Consider the following 24,573-nt stretch of genomic DNA (forward strand, 5'->3'; position numbering starts at 1 on the left):
AGAAGAAATGGAGAAATTTCTAGACACAAACAATTGAAACTAACTCAAGAAAAAATAGAAAATCTAAAGAGACATATAGCCAGTAAGAAGACTGAATTCATAATAAAAGTAACTTCTCACAGAGAAAAGACCAGGCCCAAATGTCTTCACTAGTGAATCTTATCAAATGTTTAGAATTAACATCAATCCTTCCCAAACTCTCAAAATACAGAAAAGATTTCCCCACTTCATTCTATGAGGGCTTTATTATCCTGACACCAAAAACAAAGCTATGAGGGGAAAAAAAAAACTATAGACCAATATCCATTTTGAATACAGACACCAAAATACTAGCAAACAGAATCCAACAACATATAAAAAGGATTATATACCATGACTGAGTGGAATTTATCATAAGAACAAGGTTGGGTTAACATACAAAAACCAATCAATATCGATTTATAATGGAACAGAACAGTTCTAGAATAAAGGACTAAAATCACACAATCATCTCAACAGATACAGAAAAAGCACTTGAAAAAATCCAACACCTTTCATAATAAAAATGCTCAACAATTAGGAATAGAAGATAACATCCTGGACCTGAAGAACACCATCTATGAAAAATGCACAGCTTCTATTATACTTTGTGGTGACCGAATGTTTTCTCCTTAAATCAAAGACAAGACAAAGATGTTCTCCTTCAACATTTCTACTCAACATTTTACTGGAGGCATTCATCAGGGCAATTAGACCAAAAAGAAAAAAGAAAGTATATCCCACTTGGAAAGAAAGAAGTATAACAGAAGATAGGAGGATCTTGTATATTGGAAATCCTAAGGAATAAACACACAGATACACACACAGATACAGACACTCCCTACACTGGCACACATGCAGGTTATATTAGAAACAATAAACAAGTTCAGTAGTGTTCCAGTATACAAGCTCAACTTACAAAATAAGTTGTATTTCTATACACTGGCAAAGAATAATTCAAAAATAAAATTAAGGAAACAATTTACAATAGCATAAAAAATTAAGATACTTAGGAATAAATTTAATTTAAAAAGTATAAAATATATTCTGAAAGCTACAAAATATTGTTGAAAGAAATTAAAGAAGATCTAAATGGCAAAAAAATCCATGTTCACAAATCAGAAGACTTAATATTATTAAGATATGAATGCTTCCTAGGTGGCAGAGTGGTAAAGAATTTGCCTGCCAATGCAGGAGATGCGGGTTCAATCCCTGGGTCAGGAAGATCCCTTGGAGTAGGAAATGGCAACCCACTCCAGTATTCTTGCCTGGAAAATTCCATGGACAGAGGAACCTGGTGGACTATACAGGCCATGGGGCCACAAAGAGTCTGACACAGCTGAGCACACATGCACTCCCCAAATTGTTCTACAGATTCAGTGCAATCCATGTCAGAATTTCAGCTGGTTTCTTTGTAGAAATTAATAAGATGACCCTAAAATTCATTTGAAATTGCAAGCATCCCAAAATAATCATGAAAAAGACAAAGGTATAAAATAAGCTACAAGGATATATTGTACAAAACAGAGAATATAGCCAATATTTTATAATAACTATAAATGGAATATAACCTTTAAAAATTGTAAATCACTATATGGTACACCTGAAACTTATACAATACTGTATATCAACTATACCTTAATTTAAAAATAATTTTAAAACAAAACAAAACAAAACAGTGGTCATAGAAGAAAAGAATTCTGGTAGTGGAATAAAAGACTTGGGGTGGATCAGAAAGAATGAATTCTTCTGTCCTCAAAGCCAGAAACTGCATATTTCCCAAGTAGAATGTGCTCCACCAAAGCCTCTTTGTCCTTAGTCTTCCTGACTACTTGTGACCTGCTTTATGGGAATGGTTGCTTTTTTAGTAAGAAATGTAGTTCCTGGACACACCAACCTCCTGACTTCTTGTCTACCCCCAGAATAACTTGTCTTGCAGTCCTTTAAAAAAAATAAATACAATTGTTAAAAAAGAACCTCTTCTCTTATTCTGCAGAACCCTACTGTTCTTTTGGTACCTCCCAGATCCATATGCACACTCATTCCCACCCGTACTTAAACCTCACATTCCTGGTGGGGTCAGTGAGTTCTGCCACCTAGTGAATGGGACTGCTGAGGCCTTAATTAAGAGAAAAGCCATTAAAATGAGCAGGGTGGTTTGCAAGCTTCATAATAAAGGTAGACAAATCACTTTTTATAATTCAGAAGGAAGATACCAGCCAAAAGTATATCAAGGAAATTTTTTAAAAATCTTCACTTTTACTTTGAAGTGTCCTCAGTTACAGCCTTTAATCACATTGCTCAGACTGAACATAATACACTTTCATATGCACCCTTTAATTTTAGATTCCAACCTTTGTCCTCCTAATTCCTATGAAGTAAATAAAACAGACAGGCAAAGGTTGACTCAGAGATTACATTTTTATATGGAAGGATGCAGAACTTACCACTCTCTTTTCCCTGAAATCAATGCCGACTGTTGTGATGAATTTGGAGTTAAATTTACCATCTGTGTACTGATAAAGCACACTGGTCTTCCCTACTCCTGAGTCTCCCAGAGCTAAAAACTTGATGAGGTAATCATAGTCTCCATCAAACATAATGAAGAACTCAGTGGGTCACCTGAAAAATACAAACAAACGCATATTTACCAAAACTCATCAGAAAATATTAGAATCCTCTGCTAATAAAGTGACTTCTTTTAATATCCAGTTCAACAAGTACTCCTACATAACACTTATATGCCTAAGGGTTCTGTGAAGAAAGGGTTAGATATTATTCACTGTCCCAAAGACTTAATCAGTTGCTAGATAAGATGCTACTGAACTGTGCTATGCTGTTATAGTACCCTTAAGACAAAAATTCCAACTGAGAATGAAAATCAAGAACATAATGGTCACTATCTTACATGAATATCATGTATAATAAAAGTAACAAAACAAAGGAAGAAAGAGAATGTTTGTTGTTGTTTAGTCCTTAAGTTGTATCTGACTCTTTTTGGACCCCATGGACTGAATAGCTTGCAAGGCTCCTCTGTCCACGGGATTTCCCAGGCAAGAACACTGGAGTAAATTGCCATTTCCTTCTCCAAAGAGAATGCTATAGGAATAATAATAATTCTTAGAGTGCAAGTGGTCCCAACTGTACCTCCTTTTTCAAAGTCTCCTAGTGCTATATCCTTGGTTTCTCTCTTGGACATCTAGGCAATTTCATTTATCCTATGCATTTTCACGTCATTACAGTTCCTTCAAAGATAATGCTAATAAAACTTGGTTTGCAGCTTCCTCACATGTTATTATTGTCACCTGCTGCTGCTGCTGCTAAGTCGCTTCAGTCGTGTCCAACTCTGTGCGACCCCATAGACGGCAGCCCACCAGGCTCCCCCGTCCCTGGGATTCTCCAGGCAAGAACACTGGAGTGGCTTGCCATTTCCTTCTCCAATGCATAAAAGTGAAAAGTGAAAGTGAAGTCGCTCAGTCGTGTCCGACTCTAGCGACCCCATGGACTGCAGCCTACCAGGTTCCTCCGCCCATAGGATCTTCTAGGCAAGAGTACTGGAGTGGGTTGCCATTGCCTTCTCCTACTACATATTAAATCAGATTTTTCTGGAATATCACTGCTTACTTGAGAACTGAGTTCCACCATGAAGGGCTCATTTACCTACACTTGCCTTGATAGTCTATAGGAAATGCTACCAATTCAGCTCTTCAGCACTGGCCAAAACAAGTCTACCTTTGAGAATAAATATTCTTGTTTGTATAGCAAGACCTAACCATGGTTACCTTTTATCTTTTGCAATCAGCACTTTTCAAAATTTATTTTTAATCCTTTAAATAGATTCAAACTATTCAAAGTATTAATCTGACTGGAAACAGTCTATCTTCAGGGAAAGCTTACTTCTTTTTATCCTCCCATTTCTAATACCAATAAACCCTCTTGAAAATCAGAAAACCAATCATCCTGTTATCACTGACAATGCTAATGCTATCTGCCCATTCAACATACACATTTACCTATCCACATACAAATTATAAGTCCTGCATTAAACTCTGCTGGTTTGGGGGACCTCCCCTGTGGTTAAGAATCACCTTCCAATGCAGGGGATACAGGTTTGATCCCTGGTGGGGGAGCTAAAATCCCACATGTTGCCAGGCAACTAAGCCCATGTGCTGCAACTAGAGAAGCCCCTGCATGCCACAACTAGAGAAAGCCCACATGTGGCAATGAAGAGCCCATGCACTGCAATACAGACTCAGTGTAGCCAAAACAAAGGGAAAAAAATGCTGCTGATTTCCCTCTCATTGGCCCCTTTTCATTCTGTCAGCTCCTATCCAGAAACTTTACCACAATTCTCAATGCTTCCTATTGGATTATTCCTATAGATACATAAAATTAATAAAAGCTCAGCCAAGGACATTCACTGACTTTTCAAGGTTGCCTCCCCTAGCCCATCCTCAATTTGGTGACTCACCTTATGCTCAAAAATCCTGAATTCTGATTCCCAAGAGCGGCTGCAGCCTTAGTGCAGAGCTACGACCTCACATTCAGATATGGCTGGTCAGCCACTAAGGGCAAAGCCTCTACAAACATCCAGCACTCTGTTTGCACACTGTAAAGAGTGACACAGCGCAGATGATGGTTTTCCATTTACAGCGTCTGTACTCACAGGTGCAGCTGGCCAGTATTGATGGTGTGCAGCAGAACGCTTCTCCAGAAGATGACCACTTGGGTGCAAATAAAGACTAGCATGTCTCATCACAGCATCTGACTGGCTCCAAGTTATTCATAAATAAGAGATAAGAATTGAAAAGTAGGTCCAGATAACATCGAACCATTTTGGGGGGGCGGTTCCCCTCCAAATAAATGAGAAAGCAGAAAGCAACTCCAAATTCTGCAAGCAGAGTGATGTAAGAAGTTTCTGTGGCTACCTTGTTTCCTCTTTATTTTGAAAAAAAGTTGGTCATTTCTATAAATATGTTTTTGTATCATTTTAGGTACAGGAGAAAATGTTGTCATCAATGGCACACTCTTCTAGAACTCTCTAAACCTATTTAAATGGAATTCAAAGACAGATGAACGTATCTTTAGGGCCCCCAAATTTAAAGTGTTTAGTTATCATGGGAGAAGAATTACACATCTAAGTCTATAAATGGTCTTCACGGGTTTTGTTTTCTATTCATGGTAACAGCAATACATAACAGTCTGTTCAAAACCAAACCATCATAAAAGAAGTGTTAACAAATGAAATACCACAACTGACGGTACACACACCACTGTTGGTGTTAATCATAGTTTATATTCTTTAGACTACAGCTTTAGATAATTATCTGCCTTGTTTACCTGAAAATAAACGTTCAGACCTTCCATTTCCTGGGTTGTTTGCTAAAGAATAAAACAGAACCCAGACAGTTTAACTCATTTGCACAGTCTAGAACAAATGTCTCCTAATTTCAAGTCTAATGTCTACTCTACCCCAAGCTTTGTGGCCATTCCTCAAATTTTTACAAATGTATGTTGGACTTAGAAGCAACCAGGTATGGGGGACTTCCCTGGTAGTTCAGTGGTTAAGAATCTACCTTGCAATGCTGGGGATGTGGATCCAATTCCTGGACAGGAAACTAAAATCCCACATGCCATGGAGCTACTGAGCCCACGTGCCACAACTAGAGAATCTGTGTGCTGCAATGAAAGATCCTATTTTACCATGATTAAGACCTGACAAAGCCAAATAAATGAATAAATATATATTTTTTTTAAGTGGCCAGGTTTGGTATACAAGGTAGCCTAACAGGAAACACGTGACTTCTGAAGTCAAGCAGAGCTAGACTGATTCCACGTCTCCCACCTACTGTCTACTCTGATGTTTTTCAACCTTGGATTTTCAGGTTTCCATTGTATGAAAAAGAAGATAATGTACACTACTTCACCCCATTGTTCTAAGGATTGAACGAGACACTCTTTGTGGAGTGCCCAGCACAATGCTTGGGAGATGCTGGATACTCAGTAAATGCTGGCTCAAGCTCCTCTCCCCACTCTGGACAGATCCGACGGGGCTCTGAAGACCTAAAACAATTTTGAAATAGCCTCTGGGAAGCTTGAAACATGCATTTCTGACACAAAAGATTACTGACTGGCTCGGAGTTGTGCACTAAGTCAGAAAAGAAGACCCTCTTTTTTGGCTAAATCTAACCATTTTCAATTAATTTTAAGTAGATATGTCATTTTCAAGAGTTGGAACTAGCCTAAAATCAGGTTTAAATTACATAAAACACTTCAATCCATTCTAACCAATTCACACTTGTTCAAAAGAACCTCAATGGTTCATTCTGGTTGAGAATGAAAGAGTTAAGTTCAAAGACATTCTACTTACAAAACCATTTCTGATTGATCTAAAGCCACTTTGGCTAAAACCACATGTGTCTAACCATTTAGGTCTGGTTTCAAGAGCTCAAATAGGCTTCAGGCTGGTTTTAGCTAGCTCAAATAAGCTCTCACATGGACAAGCAGGTTCTGACTGACTCACATGAGGTTTGATTGGTTCAGAATAAATTTCACTGAATCAAGTTAGCACTGACCAATTAAATCTATCTCTAACTGGGCCACAGTTGCTCTAAGTTTATCAAACCACTTGTAACTAGTTTAAGGTAGAAACTGGTTCAAAACAGTCCAAGTTGAGACTTCCCTGGTGGTTCATAGGCAAAGACTCAGTGTTCCCTATGCAGGGGTCCTGGATATGATCCCTAGTCAAGGAACACGGGGCTTTCCTTGTGGCTCAGCCGGTAAAGAATCTGCCTGCAATGTGGAAAACCTGGGTTTGATCCCCCGGTTGGGAAGATCCCCTGGAGAAGGGAAAGGCTACCCATTCCAGTTATTCTGGCCTGGAGAATTCCATGGACTGTATAGTCCACGGAGTCGTAAAGAGTCAGACACAACTGCGCAACTTTCACTTTCACTTTCAGGGAACTAGATCCCACAGGCCACAACTAAGAGTTTGCATGCCACAACGAAGACTGAAGATCCCACGTGTTGTAACTAAGACCCAGTGCAGCCAAAAAATAAACATAAAAAAAAAAGTCCAAGTTGACTGATCAGATGTTCAGTTTAAGACTAAAAAAGTAAAATGATAATCAGAAGCACCAAAAGCAATGGTTTGGTGTTTTAAACTTATGTCAAATCAATAAACTTAAATTTTTATTTATAATCACCTCAATTGTAGACAACCTGTACTCAAAAATGTATCTCCACCACAGTATAGTATTTCGACAACTAAACAGTTTGTCCACGTTGGAGTACAGCATACTGGTTGGGAGAAAGGACACTGTCCAAGGAGAAAATGATAAACAGTAGGAAAAGGCATGATGAGTGACACCAGCCTCTTGGGTTGAGAACTCACCTCCTGACTTATCTCAAGGATCTGGCAGCAAACCATTGATCTGTGATCCAACAATGAAATATAAATTTCAGTTGGGCGGAACATTCAGCAAATTGGGAGGCTATTTACAGTTTGTCCTAAATTGGACACAATGACCAGGCTGGTTTGGGTTAACAGAGACCAGAATTCTAAACAGTAAGGAAGCTGCAAAGAAATACAAGGTTTCAGGGAACAGGCAGGTCTTCAAATTGTTAATAGAGATTTTTCAGGGTTTTGGCAGGATACTGATGGTGACAGGTTTCTTATCTGAGATTCTGGTAGGTCTTCACATAGAATCATCTTCGTACGAAAAATTACTTTTGTTACTCAAGTCCTGAGTGGTGTCTCTGGAGCCTATTCTTCAGGAGAAAAAAAAGTATTATACTCTTCAATTATGGAAATAATGAATTATTTTTCAGTATCAGTTTAGTCGCTCAGTCGTGTTCGACTCCTTGTGACCCCATGAACCGCAGCACGCCAGGCCTCCCTGTCCATCACCAACTCCTGGAGTTCACCCAAACCCATGTCCATTGAGCCAGTGATGCCATCCAACCATCTCATCCTCTGTCATCCCCTTCTCCTCCTGCCCTCAATCTTTCCCAGCATTGGGGTCTTTTCCAATGAGTCAGCTCTTCGTATCAGGTGGCCAAAGTATTGGAGTTTCAGGTTCAACATCAGTCCTTCCAATGAACACCCAGGACTGATCTCCTTTAGGATGGACTGGTTGGATCTCCTTACAGTCCAAGGGACTCTCAAGAGTCTTCTCCATCACCACACTTCAAAAGCATCAATTCTTTGGCACTCAGCTTTCTTTATAGTTCAACTCTCACATCCATTCATGACCACTGGAAAAACCATAGCCTTGACTAGACAGACCTTTGTTGACAAAGTAATGTCTCTGCTTTTTAATATGCTATCTAGGTTGGTCATAACTTTCCTTCCAAGGAGTAATTTCATGGCTTTTTCTTTTAATTTCATGGCTGCAATCACCATCTGCAGTGATTTTGGAGCCCAAAAAAATAAAGTCTGACACTGTTTCCACTGTTTCCCCATCTATTTGCCATGAAGTGATGGGACTGGATGCCATGATCTTCGTTTTCTGAATGTTGAGCTTTAAGCCAGCTTTTTCACTCTCTTTCACTTTCATCAAGGGGCTCTTTAGTTCTTCTTCACTTTCTGCCATAAGGGTGGTATCATCACCATATCTGAGGTTATTGATATTTCTCCTGGCAATCTTGATTCCAGCTTGTGCTTCTTCCAGACCAGCATTTCTCATGATGTACTCTGCATATAAGTTAAATAAGCAGGGTGACAATATACAGCCTTGATGTGCTCCTTTTCCTGTTTGGAACCAGTCTGTTGTTCCATGTCCAGTTCTAACTGTTGCTTCCTGACCTGCATACAGGTTTCTCAAGAGGCAGGTCAGGTGGTCTAGTATTCCCATCTCTTTTTATGTTGGTATTTTAGCGCACAAAGGGGAACAGAATAAAATACACAATGCAGAATTTGAGGCACCCAAACAGCAGGTTGTGCACACAATTTCCAGCAAGTACTCCAACCTACTGATCTTTGGGAAGCCAGTTCATTAAGGCCTCCCAATTGCATTGCTCTTACTAAAAACATGTCAGATGCCCACATGTCAAGCACTTTGCATGCATTAGGGCAAAACCCTCATCACAGCCCTAAAGATACACATTATACATACTTCCTCCCTTGGAAAAATCTCAGTGCCATTCTATCATGAATGCCACAGTGAAAGGATGAGTAAGTGGGTCTTGGGCAGTCTATCACATGTTAGCATAGGCTCAATTCCAACGTATTGTTGAGAGACAGGAAGAAGTGGAGGTTAAGAGCATGGACTCTAGAATCACAACACATATGAGTTCAGTCATGTCACTTTAGAAAACTTAATGTCTTTTGCCTCAGGGTCTCCATTTTAAAAATGGGAATGATATCCTATTTTATTAATACTATTAGTATATGCTTTGTTATTTTAACTTTTTTATAAGTAGGGTATATCTTATATTTCACAGTTTTACAACCTATGACAACTTGCAATTGTTTGTAAATAAAATGGCACTAGAAATACAGTTGTGTGAAAACCTTTCAATAGCATCTTCTAGCAAAATCAAGATACAGCATCAACACATTTAGATTTGATGAAGCACAATAGTAAATCTATCTCAAACATCTGTTGGGCGGATTGAGTTAGTGTATACATATAAACTTTGGAATAGTGCTTGGCACACAATAACTGCTATTAGCATCATTACCTAGCAGTCTAGTTCTGAAGGGTCAATACCCAGGCCATCTTCCTCCCTAGAAATCTAAAAAAAGGACTGAATCCCTAAAGTAAAAATAAGACATAAAATAAGAATCTATGGAGAGCGTTTGAATATAAGGTCACTTCTTTAAACACAATGCCTCCTGGAGGACGTAGCATCTAAACCTCAAGGAAATGTCTTCTATTAATAAAAGTCAAGAATGCCCTCAATTTCGGATAGGCAAAGACTTTCTTATCCAGCTCACTTCTTTCTCTCCTCCTTACACAAATATTTTTTCAAAGTACTCTCCACCCTCACTCTCATCAGAGTAACAATAGAAAGCAAGGAACACCCACTTCTTCAACAAGTATCATGTGGTGATAAGTGGCTGGTAAGAGAAAGTCAATGATCTTCTTCCTTATTTGAAAAATAAAATATATTTTAATTGCTCTTCAGGAAATAAGATAGAAGAAAATGGTTTGGCTAAAACAAAGGGGAAAGATCTCTCTGTGTGTTTGAATCTGTGTCTCTGTGTGTCTCTCTCTCCCTCACACACACATACAACATAGTCCAAACTCTCCATGAAGCTTCCTATTAAATTCAGTCATAGATTCCGGCCTTAGGATCCCCTATCACAAGGCAGAGTCATTCTAAAGTTATCCCAGATAATCCAGCCAATTCTTGAAAGCCGATTTTCCCTCTATCAACCATATTTAGTACAGAGAGTAACAAAGCAGGGAGAGATACTATTACCGAAACCACTACCATATGCCACAAATGGTAGTAGACAGTCATGACTTTTTGTCATCATCCTTAAGGAAAACTTTAAGTCTGTATAGGAAAGGGATGTTTTCTTAATATGGTGGTAAGTAGGTTTGGGTTCAAATTCTGAACCCTTGTTGGTGTGACTTGGTCCAAGTTCTTCACACTAAGCCTCCATTCTTAAACTACAAAGTAGAAATAACATTACAAACCTCACTGGGTTACTTTAAGGATGAAGTGACATAAACCACAGAAAATTTTAGCACACTGCTTGGTTTGCATTGTGTTCAATAACTGAAATTTCTCTTTATCAATACTATTACTAAAGCATATACATATCAATATGTATATCAATACATATACTAAAGCCTCATCACATTCTTATTAGGCAAAGCATGTAATTTTACAACCAGTGCCTGAACCTTCTGAAAAAATTGAAAAATTCAATTTAGGTGCAGTCATGTACAAGGTCTTTATCACAAAAGTTACTTTGGCATTCTGATCTAACAGTGAGTTTTAACTGGGTTATTTCAGCACTGTCAGAGCTAGAGTGTTCATCAGCAAAGCATTTTATAATATACCAAGATCTGAGTAGGGGTAACTTGTGTTTACCAAATGAGCTCTGGCTACCACTGTCTTCAGTTCAGTTCAGTCGCTCAGTCGTGTCTGACTCTTTGCGACCCCATGAATCACAGCACTCCAGGCCTCCCTGTCCATCACCAACTCCCAGAGTTCACCCAAACTCATGTCCATCGAGTTGGTGATGCCATCCAGCCATCTCATCCTCTGTCATCCCCTTCTCCTCCTGCCCCCAGTCCCTTCCATTATCAGGGTCTTTTCCAATGAGTCAGCTCTTCGCATGAGGTGGCCAAAGTACTGGAGTTTCAGCTTCAGCATCAGTCCTTCCAATGAACACTCAGGACTGATCTCCTTTAGAATGGACTGGTTGGATCTCCTTGCAGTCCAAGGGACTCTCAAGAGTCTTCTCCATCACCACACTTCAAAAGCATCAATTCTTCAGCACTCAGCTTTCTTCACAGTCCAACTCTCACATCAGTACATGACCACTGGGAAAACCATAGCCTTGACTGGACGGACCTTTGTTGGCAAAGTAATGTCTCTGCTTTTGAATATGCCATCTAGGTTGGTCATAACTTTCCTTCCAAGGAGTAATTTCATGGCTTTTTCTTTTAATTTCATGGCTGCAATCACCATCTTCAGTGATTTTGGAGCCCCAAAAAATAAAGTCTGACACTGTTTCCACTGTCTTAGGTCACTGCAATTGCTACACCCTGAAGTGAAACACATTTACTTTCACTGGGAAAGCAAGATGTGTACTGCCCAAGAGTGGGGCTCCCCATTTCTACAGTAGGAGACATTCTCTGCTCTCTGTGCACATGACCTTCCTCTTCTCAATTTCTGGTCTAGTTTGAATGGATACGTTTCTGCCCTCCTGAATAGGTTGACAGTGAAATAGATGAAATTATAAACAAAGAGCTTATTTTGTTTGTGCAAAGATCTTAGGTAGGGGCTTCCCTGATGATCTGGTGGCTAAGATTCTGAGCTCCCAATGCAGGGAGCCAAGGTTCAATTCCTGGTCAGGGAACTAGATCCCACATGTGGCAAGACACAGTGCAGCCAAATAAATAAAAGTAAATATTAAAAACATGAAAAGAAAAAAAAGATTTCATGTGCCATAACAAAGATCAAAGATCCCATGTGTTACAACCAAGACTTGGTGTAAACACATAATTATTCTTTTCAAGAAGATCTTAGGTAGAGAGAAGTTAAGTAGAAATGTAATGGGCTTTGAAAAATAGACAGGAACAGGAATCTCTTCCTTCCTTGTCTCCTTATTGAAAGATGAGTTTGGCTTTATCCAATTTCAGAATATTAGATTATAAGTGCACTACATATTCACCTATAACCTATTATTTGTAAATGGATTCTTCTCAATATAGTGTTTTGTAGTAATATCATACATCCACCATTAATAACGAAAAGAGAGGCATGTGACTAAAAACTGACAGAATCTAAATTTACATATCTTAATACTTATACATGTGCCTGTTACATAGGAATATTCCATTTTCCCTATTTAAACAAAGTGAAAAGACTAACTTCTAGCAGATGATGATATCTAAATGCCATTTAGATGATATCTAAAGTATCAAATTATTCAAAGAAAAGAAAGAATTATCTACAAAAACTGTTGAATTAAATATACATTCCCAAATATTGCCAGGACTTCCAAATATATCATTTGTAAAAGCATCCTTCAGACATTTGCAATTCTTTATAAGTATTAAAGAGAAGGTCCAGAATAAAGAAAAAATAAACAATTCCAACCCAAGAGTTGACCTACTATTTCTGAGATGTTACCATCACGTCTGTAAGTAACCAACATAAACCAGTAGAGCAATAATTCAAGCAACTACATAAAGAACAGGCACCAGAATGTTTAATGGAAGTAGAATATGTTCTTCTGGAAGACCACTGTCAACAACTCAAATGAGATACTGGCTTTTTTGTTTTTTTAAGCTATAGAGATTATTGATTCATTTATTCCAAATACATTATTTGTTGTCCACACCTCTTTTAGGATCAGAATATGAATGTTTACTGAAATTTATGAAAAGTAAACACTGGGGGTTGTATTACTCACAGTTTGTGACAAGTACATCTTGTTTTATAGACACAGGGTAACAGGAATAAAGGTGTACTACAGAATCTGTCACTTGTAAAATATAGGCAATACCATGGTAACAGGAGTGGCTGTTTGGTTTGCTGAGTAATATCTCAAATAATATGAAAGTATCCCCATAATGGTCACAATTACATGTCCTGTCAATGGAAAGTCTCACCCGTGGCTAAATATGCTTCTTAAAGACACCATGAAGCAAGGAAGACTCCAAGAATTACAAAGAAGTGCAATACCTGTGAAGTCTACTCCCTCGAAGACAATGAAACATAGGTGCCAGAGTCAAGGTCTCCTAAATTCAAACAGTGGGACACCACCACCCACCTGTGTAAAGTGAGTAACAAAATCCATGATGGAAATCGATATATCGTAGCTCTTCTAATGACTACAACAGATTAAGGTTTGAAAACTGATATTATGACATTAAGACTGGTGTTTTTTCCATGATATCTTAAGAGGGACACTGAACCTAATAAAGCTCCCAAAGAATGGAGTAAAAATATTTTCTGAAAATGGAAAAGGAGGAGTGACCTAAGCTTGGTTCAGTTCAGTTGCTCAGTCGTGTCTGACTCTTTGCAACCCCATGGACTGCAGCACTCCAGGCTTCCCTGTCCATCACCAACTCCCAGAGTTTACTCAAACTCATGTCTGTTGAGTCGGTGATGCCATCCAACCATCTTATTCTCTGTAGTCCCCTTTTCCTCCTTCCTTCAATCTTTCTCAGCATCAGGGTCTTTTCAAATGAGTCAGTTCTTCACATCAGGTGGCCAAAGTATTGGAGTTTCAGCTTAAGCATCAGTCCTTCCAGTGAGTATTCAGGACTGGAGAAGGGAATGGCAAACCACTTCAGTATTCTTGCCTTAAGAACACCATGAACAGTATGAAAAGACCTAAGCTACCTGGAAGGCAATATATCTGCAAGACTAACTGATTCATAGAGGAAATCCTGCTATTAAGTTTTGAAGAAGTAGAAGCGAAGAGTCGTTGGCTATGCCAGAGTGATGCCAAGCTCCCAGGGCCAAGAGTCAAAGATGGAAATATGAAGAGTGAGCATGCTGCTACCACAGCCAGGACTGGAAGGATTACAAACGAAGAAGCACTCAAAGGACCTGAAACTGAAGAATGCATTTCCAAGGTTGCAAAACACAGAATACCTTTCCATTTATGACTGAGAAACAGAGTTGAGGATTCTGCCAAGTCTGGTCCTACTGGAATGTGGGAGGGCTGGAAGGCCTTTGGCCAACACAACCTGGCTGTCCATGTGCATCTCACCTGCCTCAAAGCTTTTCATGTGAGGTAACACAGGGAAGATGCTGATTTCTCAGAGGAAATACACCCAATCAAGAAGAGAATCACCTCACTTTGTGATGGAGCAACAATGCTTCTTTCACAACAAGAAAATTTTAGGATGAAAAAAATTGTGAATTAAAAGAATCCAGACCTGTTGAAGATAACTGTCCAAACAATAAAAACAACGGGGTAAATATCCCTGAGTTGGCAGTAGCTGGGGAAGAGAGGGTTCCTTCATCATTGCCTTTTTAAAAAACTAGGACAAAAACTCTATATTTATTCATGTAGAGAAACTGTGTCCAGAGTACACCACCGTCCTGCCTTTCTAGACTCCTTCATTTGCATACTAGGACATCACTGTCACTGTTGTTTTGTAAGTGTGATTTTTTACAGTGCACTGTAACATTTCCCTGACTTCTTTATCAAAGGGCACAGACTGTACCTCATCTTTTCTGTGATGAGATGCACTGTGCCCCAGTGGCTAGTGGTAAAGAATCACCTGCCAAGGCAGGAGATGCGGATTCCCTGGGTCAGGAAGATCCCCTGGAGGAGGAAATGGCAATCCACTCCAGTATTCTTGCCTGGAAAATTCCAAGAATAGAAGAGTCTGGTGGGCTACAGTCCATGGGGTCACAAAGAGTCGGACACAACTGAGCGTGCACGCACTGTATGTAAGTGCATACTCTCAGGAAGTGTGAATGGTGACGGCCCCTATTACACACACCCTATTGAGGTGAAGCCCTGGTCTGGCATACAGATTCTCACAAAGGCCACCAGGATACACTGGGTATGTCTTTACTTCTCCCTCATTCTGCCGACCCCATAGCCTTGCCTGCGCTGACCACATCAGAGCAGAGCTGTTCTCTGCCCCAGGGATATGCTTCTCAGATGCAGGCTGGCTTATGAAAGCACATCATCTCTTCACAGCTGGTTTTCTTTTCCACAGTCTCCTTATCCACCTTATGATTCTCTCCTGTTGGGTTCTAACAGTCCCACTTCTATTCATTACTCCGAGTCATGACCCCTCTGCCCTCTCTCCTTTTCTGGCTTTCCTGTCCCTCATCTCCAGGTACTCATCCTAAACTTCAGTTTGTGCGAGCAAAAACTGACCTTACACCAACAATGCCAGTCAATGAATACCGGTGCTCTCCTTATAACGGTGAGCGGCTAGGTCAATATTAAGGTATTGGACCCTCCTTCCCAAGCTCATGCACTACTCTGTCTTTAAGGACTTCTGCTTTTCCAATAAGGAAAGGAGTTTTCCTCCAGCTAAGTCTGGGAACAGGGCCATTTCTGAAACCCAAGTGCTTCTCCATGGTGCCAGCTTGGGTTTTATCATATATTGACGAAAAGGCAGCATACAGAGACAAGTTGATCATGAGTTTAAAACACTATTGTCTGTAAATATTCCACCATATGTTAACTTAGTTCTTTTAAAAACAGTAAAATAGGCTCAGGAAAAAAATCAAACTATTTTCCGACGTTTTAGCAGCACCAGACAACAGTACTAGGGTACTTAGCCTCTCTCATTTGGTGCCGATAAGCTCTAAACAGCCGGCTATAGGTCTTTCTAGCCTTTGTCAGGTCCACTCTCTCTGTTAATATATTTACAACACATGTTTAGCTGCTCCCTATGTATCATATTAACAGCTAAACCAAAAGGGAAAAAAAAAGAAACTCACCTATGGCCCAGGTCCAGTGGGATATACTTCTTATTGATTCTCAAGAAGTCTTGCCCAGTTCCACCTATTCAGTAGGCAATCTTAACAAGGGACTGTTTGCATTTCTATCAACAGCTGTGTATAGACTAGGGTGTGCCTTAAGTTTACTTATGCAAAAGAGGACAGAAGAACTTGCAGTCACCCAGCCTATTTCTAAATCAGCCTGTCAGATCACTGTTGGCTTTTTTTGTGATTATTGTTGTTGTTTTCTAATTTTATTACCTTTGGATCAGTAAATGTGGTCTGCTTAATATCAAATGGGGGGGGTGTTAAGTATGAAAATAACCTGTATTCCCTGTTTGTTGCATGCAGAACTAGATACGTGCTAGTTCAAGCTAGTTACCTGCATTTTTCAATCTGATATATATATCCTTGTTTATGTTTTCCGACTTCACCTGTTAGGTTCCAAGGAAATAATGTATCTTATTTTAGAAAATTAAGCACAAGACTACGTCTTAAAGGAGATAAAAATAACACATCATAAAAGAACAAGGCACTGCAGTCCTTATGAGAGGCCTCAAATCTGTGGGATCTCAAGTCTTCTGGGATCCATGGAGGTGCCTTAAGAGTCTATAAACTTTTATTCAAATGCCTTTTTTCCTCTTTATTATTATTTTTTAAACTGGAATAAAAATCTATAGTCAAATGAGTTATAATCCACACTCAGAGATCTCCAAACTTCTCACTGACACTGCCTGGCAAAGTTATTTGCTAAACTAGTGCACATGACAACCCTCTCAATTGATGATACATTTATGAGAGAATTCCAAATATTATTCCAAATACTATATAGTATTAGGTATTCTCATAAATGTGTCATTAATTGAAAAGGTCGTAATGCATACTAGTCTTTCTTTATTTTCTTTTATTTTTAAAAATCTGGAGTGAATTCACATGTCCACTCTTGTGAGAGTAGTTAAGGAAGCATGTGTGAGCCACACTCTGTAAGTGACAGCAAGGCTCAGGCATGTCTGTTCAGCACACAGTGGCTTTTTCCTGTTAGGACAGTCAATTGAGCAATAAGGAATGAACACATTATGTTGCATCCAAACCTTTTATTACAGCTACAGAGCTGATTTTATGTTTGGGGAGCTTCTTCGCTGACTTAGAGCAGTTGTAAGTTTGGGTTACTTTTTGTTCCTAGCAGGTCAGCGGCTTCACAGCCAGCAGGACATTCTGGCACTGGAGCTCAGAAAAACTACCTCACGTCACTGCCACAGATCCTTCACTCCCTCAGAAAAGTGCTCTTGTCCAGCTGGTTGCAAACTTTCCTTAGCAAGTTTCTTCAAATGAAATCTAACCTGGCGCTCTAATATATGAAACAGGTGAATTCAGAACCACTCTGGTAAAAGAAGTGAAGGTAAGCCCACCTCCAAGGCCTGTAAACCCAACAAGGTCCTAACAAAAGCTCCACCGCACACGTGTGGAAAACCAGTGTGGAAAGCTCAACCTTAAATGGCTCTGAATCATCTCACTTGCCTTCAACTTTGTACCCAACACTTTCTTTCTCCCTAAACACCTCAGACTGACAGCTCATTACAAGGTCTGTGAGGCTTTTTCATTCAACATCTCCTAAACACACCATCTCTCAAATCTTGCCCACTTAACCACAGCCTTAGGACTCTTCTTATCTGGGAGCGAAAATCTGGAATGTATTGAAAGACCCTGGTAAGAATTCCAAAAAGGGCTAACTGGAGCTTCAGAAAATAAGGAAAGTGTCTTGGAAACAATGATCATTGAGTCACTCAAAGGGAAAGCAGAGCTGTGGATCTAAGGCTGAATAGTCCAGGGAAAATCTAGACCAAACTGGCCAGAGATGAACCAAGCAGTAGCATCTTCCTTGGGACAGAAAACCAGTGTACTTGCAAAATGGAACTACTGGAAGGATGCTTATAACCAGCTACATTGTTGACTTTTTCCTAAAGGGCATTACAAAGTACAGCCACATTTTTCTTGATGGACTCAACAACCTATGTTTGAGCAGAACCCTCAGAAGTCAAAATATGCTTCGAAGAACACAATGAAATGATATAGCAAACTTACTATGTGATACAGCAAAATAACTGAAAATATATTATTTTGCTCTGTATCATAAGCCACTTTGTACTAAAGTACAGCAGAGAATAACAGAGCAGATGGGAGAAAAACCTAAAATCCTCTGCACTAACTTGACTTTTTCCATAAATTCAAAAGGAATGACTAGTATTGTATTTTCTCCACAGGACCCCTTGTTCCAGCTAATGGCTGTATCACGAGGAATGCTACACATGCAAGGACTGCCACTTAGAACCATCGGGAAGTTCCAAGGAAGGAGGAAAAGTGCACAGGTAAGATGGCAACAGAGCAACCCCTAGTGTTCCCTACCCAAGAAGGCAGCCTCATATGAAGGTGGCACAGAACCAACTTCGGTTCAGAAGTGGTAAATACAAATGGAGGTCCCAGACAGGTGGACAGAATCACGCCAAAGTTGAACACCAACAAAGTAAGGAGTAGATCAAAAAAGGCGGAGAGGTGGCTTATGAATTCGAGGAATCAGGAGGATACCTACCCATATACACTGGGAAGACCACTTAGCTCATCAGGAACAACACTTAGAATCTAAGACCCAATAGTAGTTACTTTATCAAAAGCCAGAGAGAATCTTACCTAAGTCAGGGAAATTATTCCAACTATTTGCTCCCTCCTGCTTAACCCATGCAATTTCCAAGCCTCCCTAATCTACCCAAGCAGGTTCCTGCCCTGCGCAAATGGAAAACTCAAGCATTCAGGTTAGAACTTGGTCCCCAAACCTACACCTGTCTTTGTCATCAACCAGGTAGTAAGCACACCTATGGGAACCAAGCTCCTATTTTCTTTTTTGGCCATACTGCGTAGCATGTGTTCCCACCGTGAACCCATGCCCCCTGCTTTGGAAGTTTGGAGTCATAACCACTGGGCCACAAGGGAAGTTCCAAGTTCTATTTTCTGAATGCACCTATGAGAAAGACATCTGAAGGGAGGGGACTAAGAATATAGGGGCCAAAGTCAGTGAGCAAGATGGTCACTCAGAAAGAATCTACAGGGCCTTATTAAAAGAAAGAGTGAATAAAGAGACAGCAATATAGGTACACTAAGGCAAAATAAAGATTCTGTGTTAGCAAGGAAACTATGAATCTGCAGGAGAACAAGCCAAGAGGGGAAAGAAAATTACAGGCAAGAGGAGCATAAAACACATGAAAGGAACACCGTGAGGATGTAAGTAGTTGTGCATGAATAACAGATTGACAAGCAACAACTTTAGAAACTTTGTTTGAGGGTTTGGAGGAAACTGAAGAAACATGTAATACTGTACTTCATCTTAATGAGGATAAGATGCGAATCTATATAAGAAAGAGGTGACTTCAAAGTAGTAAAAAAAAAAAAAGTTTTATAAGCTACATATGGAAATCATTCACATAATTCTATAATCATGCTTTAATAAACCCACTTGTTAAAAGTATAAAGTTAGCCCTCACATGGGCTTCCCTTGTGGCTCATTTGGTGAAGAATCTGAGAGACGGGAATATCCTCCACCTGACCTGCCTCTTGAGAAATCTATATGGAAGTCAAGAAGCAACAGAACTGGACATGGAACAACAGACTGGTTCCAAATAGGAAAAGGAGTACGTCACGGATGTATATTGTCGCCCTTCTTATTTAATTTATATGCAGAGTACATCATGAGAAACGCTGGGCTGGAAGAAGCACAAGCTGGAATCAAGATTGCCGGGAGAAATATCAATAACCTCAGATACGCAGATGACACCACCCTTATGGCAGAAAGTGAAAAAGAACTGAAGAGCCTCCTGATGAAAGTGAAAGAGGAGAGTGACAAAGTTGGCTTAAAGCTCAACATACTAAGATCATGGCATCCGGTCCCATCACTTGACAGCAAATATATGGGGAAACAATGGAACCAGTGACGACTTCTATTTTTTCAGGATCCAAAATCACTGCAGATGCTGACTGCAGTCATGAAATTAAAAGACTCTTGCTCCTTGGAAGAAAAGCTATGACCAACCTAGACAGCATATTAGAAAGCAGAGACATTACTTTGTCAACAAAGGTCCGTCTAGTCAAAGCTATGGTTTTTCCAGTAGTCAGGTATGGATGTGAGAGTTGGAGTACAAAGAAAGTTGAGCATCAAAGAATTGATGCTTTTGAAGTGTGGTGTTGGAGAAGACTCTTCAGAGTCCCTTGGACTGCAAGGAGATCCAACCAGTCAATACTAAAGGAATTAGTCCTGAATATTCATTGGAAGGGCTGATGCTGAAGCTGAAGTTTCAGCTCCAATACTTAGGCTACCTGATGTGAAGAACCAACTCAGTTGAAAAGACCCTGATGCTGGAAAGATTGAAGGAGGGAGGAGAAGGGGACGACAGAGGATGAGATGGTTGGATGGCATCACCGATGCGATAGACATGAGTTTGAGTAGGATCTGGGAGTTGATAATGGACAGGGAAGCCTGGCATGCTGCAGTCCATGGGGTCACAAAGAGTCGGACACGACAGAGCAACTGAACTGAACTAGCCCTCACATACCAACAAATTTGATTGCAAAAATTAGTAAGTTGAGCGCTTTGACCCCAAGGATTACCTTTCCATTAAAATAATGATGTTGTCACTGACATCATTTTAATTTAGAACTTTACTATTTATTTGTACATCACGGAAAAATACAATTGCTATATAGCTATCAAACTGAAAATAAACCAAAAGTCGTAACAATGATACTGAAATTTTCCTAGAAATGAGTATCACCTTAAAAGTTCATATGCAAATGTTCAAGAAAAGCTTTTCCATATTTACATTTTAGATAGAACATGATAAAGAAAATTATTCTGCATAGAAATTACAATTTTTTATTTGAAATAATTTCCCTTAACTACTAGTATCTCTAAGCAGTTGAGGTACATATAGCTTTAGCTTTTATAAAATAGTTCTAAATTGAACATTTCTGACACAGAGAAGAACAGACTCAACTTCTATTACTTCTCCTCTGAAAGCTCTTGATCTTGACCTCTGTAGGAGACAGAACTTAACAAAAGAACATGTGCAGGCTTCTCAGAGGAAACTGGACATTTACCGCATGTGTTCTAATGCAAGAGGCTTCACATCTGGTTCAGATGCAAAATGATTGTTAACTCAGGAGATGCAGTGTGACTTTCCAAACCAAAATCTGGAGCATGTGGTCTGTCAGTGGATTTTTATGACCCTTTTGGGAAAAGGCAGAATTGGAAATACAGTTTAGCTGTCAAAGTACTGGAATTTCTAAAGCACCTCACTAACTTTCAGGGCAATGCAAAGAAAGTAAAATGAAGCAGTACCAGAACAGCCATGGGCTGGTCATCACAACACATCTCTGGGCACGGAGGACACGTGCAGTCATTTGAATTCCCTTCACTTCTGACCATCAGGGCTCAGGACTGAGACCCTACTGATCACCATAGTAGAGAAAAGGGGAGGGAAGTTGTTTCACCAGCAACAACCTCGTCTACTTATGTTCCTTTTCTCACAGCCTCAGTAATTAACAGAATGATCACAAACTAAGCCAAATGCTTCTCTATCCATTCAAATCTCACCCTAGAAATCAGTCCTCCAAAGCCACATCAAGGTCTGGATATTCCTTTAATCAATGTTTTCTCAATGTATCTGAGTGCTCTATCTTCATTAACCTGGACAGCTGTTAGGCTGCTTCTGAGTACTCCTCTCCCATCCCTCATCCCCGCAGTAAACTTTTTGTGTTGCCTGGACTGTGTTCTTATGTGCAGCTTCCCCTCCACCCCTCACCACCGGTCTGACAGCAGGCCAGCTGCCACTCCATTGCTAATTGTGTCTACCATCTGACTTTCTCTGACAGCTCATCCCTCCTCCGCTTCCCTCTGTTCCCTGCTGATTACATTCAGGAATGACTCAAAAAGTGTCTTAGAGTGCCACTGACAGCTGCTCTTTTTGGTAAATTAAGTTACATTTGCATTCAATTTAACAGTATTTGATAAGCAATTTCTACATGCCCCGTACTGTGCTGGCAACAAATGGCACAGGAGAAATATGTGATCTCGCCACTCTCCTCAAGAAGCTAGCAGTCAGGATAAGGAAACAAAATGAACTCATTTTCCACAAAAGACACATGAAACAAGATCCTCAGGAAGCAAGATGTCACCCAGCACAGGATATCAAACATGTAATGGGGCTTTGTCGCTTCCAGCTGTGTGATCCATGGCAAGTCATGTAACCTCTCCGAGCCTGTTTCCTCAATATGAGAGATTTTATCTATCAAGATCATTGGGAGGACTGAAGACCCTGAGAAGTCAGAAACAGGGCACAATCTGACCAAGGCTTCAAACAGGGGCCAGGTCTTGAGGTGAACACCTTCAAAGCGGTGAGGAGTAGGAAAATGGCATGTCTGGTACAAGAGTATGTTTTGACTGCAATTTAACAGGTACTGAGAAGCCCAGTTAACTACTTCAAAGGCAACAAATGTAAATAAGATATACTCCTTCCCCTCAGAATTTACAGTCAGAGAAACATAAGACAAATACACAAATAACTATAAAGCTGGCTATAAATTCAAAGGAACGCTTAGGAGGTAATGTGGCAAATTGAAGAGGGCTGGACAACTAACCGTCAGTGTGCTGATATTAGTTTTAGCTCTGCTACCACCTGTGTGTGATCCAACACTTTCCAGGCCTTGCTTCCTCAAATATGAAATAAGAGGGCTGAACTCAATGGTCTCTTCCTCACACAGTTCTCAGTCCAAAGAGTTTGGCCATGAGAAGCTTACATGGGGTCCTGGTGGCAGCTGCCCCTTGTTTCACCTCTCACGCCTTAAAGATGAGAGCCTAGACATGAGAATAAGATGGAACAGAAATAGAGTGGACAATAGAATAGGAAAGACTAGAAATCTCTTCAAGAAAGAGATAACAAGGGAATATTACATGCAAAAATGGGCACAATAAAGGACAGAAACGATAAGGATCTAACAGAAGAGATTAAGAAGAGATGACAAGAATACGCAGAAGAATTATACAAAAAAGGTCTTAAAGATCCAGGTAGCTACAATGGTGTTGTCACTCACCTAGAGCCAGACATCTTGGAGCGTGAAGTCAAGTGGGCCTTAGGAAGCATTACTACAAACAAAGCTAGTGGAGGTGATTAGCTGAGCTATTTCAAATCCTAAAAGATGATGCTGTGAAAGTGCTTCACTCAATATGCCAGCAAATTTGGAAAACTCAACAATAGCCACAGGACTGGAAAAGGTCAGTTTTCATTTCAATCCCAAGGAAAGGCAATGTCAAAGAATGTTCACAATACTGCACAACTGTGCTCATTTCACATGCTAGCAAGTTGATGCTCAAAATCCTTCAAGCTAGGCTTTAACAGTATGCGAACCAAGAACTTCCAAATGTACAAGCTAGATTTAGAAAAGGCAGAGGAACCAGAGATCAAATTGATAACATTCATTAGATCATAGAAAAAGCAAGAGAATTCCTGAAAAACATCTATTTCTGCTTCACTGAGTACACTAAAATCTGTGTGGATCACAACAAACCAAGGAAACTTCTGAAAGAGACAGGAATACCAGATGACCTAATCTGCTTCCTGAGAAACCTGTATGTACGTCAAGAAGCAACATCAATTATAATCAGTCATGGAACAACAGACTGGTTCCAAATAGGGAAAGGAGTACACCAAGGCTATATATTGTCACCTTGCTTATTTAACTTAAATGCAGAGTAGTGAAGTAATGGAGAAGGCAATGGCAACCCACTCCAGTACTCTTGCTTGGAAAATCCCATGGACTGAGGAGCCTGGTGGGCTGCAGTCCATGGGGTCCCTAAGAGTTGGACACGACTGAGCGACTTCACTTTCACTTTTCACTTTCATGCATTGGAGAAGGAAATGGCAACCCACTCCAGTGTTCTTGCCTGGAGAATCCCAGGGATGGCGGAGCCTGGTGGGCTGCCGTCTATGGGGTCACACAGAGTCGGACATGACTGAAGTGACTTAGCATAGCATAGCATAGTGAAGTAAAGTGAAAGTCACTCAGCCATGTCCGACTCTTTGCAACCACATGGACTGTTGCCCACAAGGCTCCTCTGTCCATAGAATTCTCCAGGCAAGAATACTGGAGTGGGTTGCCATTTCCTTCCAGAGAGGAACTTCCCTACTCAAGGACTGGACCCAGGTCTCCTACATTAGAGGCAGATTCTTTACCATCTGAGCCACCACGGAAGCCTCAGAGTACAAGATCCTAGGCTGGATGACTCCCAAGCTGGAATCAAGATTGCTGAGAGAAATATCAACAACCTCAGATATGCACATGATACCACCCTAATAGAGAAAGCAAAGAGGAACTAAAGAGCCTTTTGATGGAGGTACAATAAAG

General features: G+C 40.1%; 1 protein-coding gene across 14 annotated transcripts in view; it reads right to left on the minus strand.

Annotated features, from left to right (window-relative positions):
• The window catches only part of RAB27A (RAB27A, member RAS oncogene family), a 79,948-nt gene that overhangs the window by 23,370 nt on the left and 32,005 nt on the right, over positions 1-24,573 (minus strand). For 7 of the 14 annotated variants that reach the window (XM_086321071.1, XM_086321072.1, XM_086321075.1 and 4 more), the window contains one exon: positions 2,466-2,640. In XM_086321071.1, the coding sequence (XP_086177197.1) occupies positions 2,466-2,618 (153 nt within the window). In that variant the 5' untranslated portion in view covers positions 2,619-2,640. Of the gene's footprint in view, positions 1-2,465; positions 2,641-4,489; positions 4,621-13,392; positions 13,481-16,128; positions 16,196-24,573 lie in introns of those variants that run through there. The other 7 variants (XR_015134557.1, XM_086321065.1, XM_086321064.1 and 4 more) reach the window with 5 other exon arrangements.

This window comes from Bos grunniens, chromosome 10, assembly GCF_055505025.1.
Source record: "Bos grunniens cultivar Pamir isolate PY7600 chromosome 10, Bosgru_T2T1.0, whole genome shotgun sequence".
NCBI classification, from domain to species: domain Eukaryota; kingdom Metazoa; phylum Chordata; class Mammalia; order Artiodactyla; family Bovidae; genus Bos; species Bos grunniens.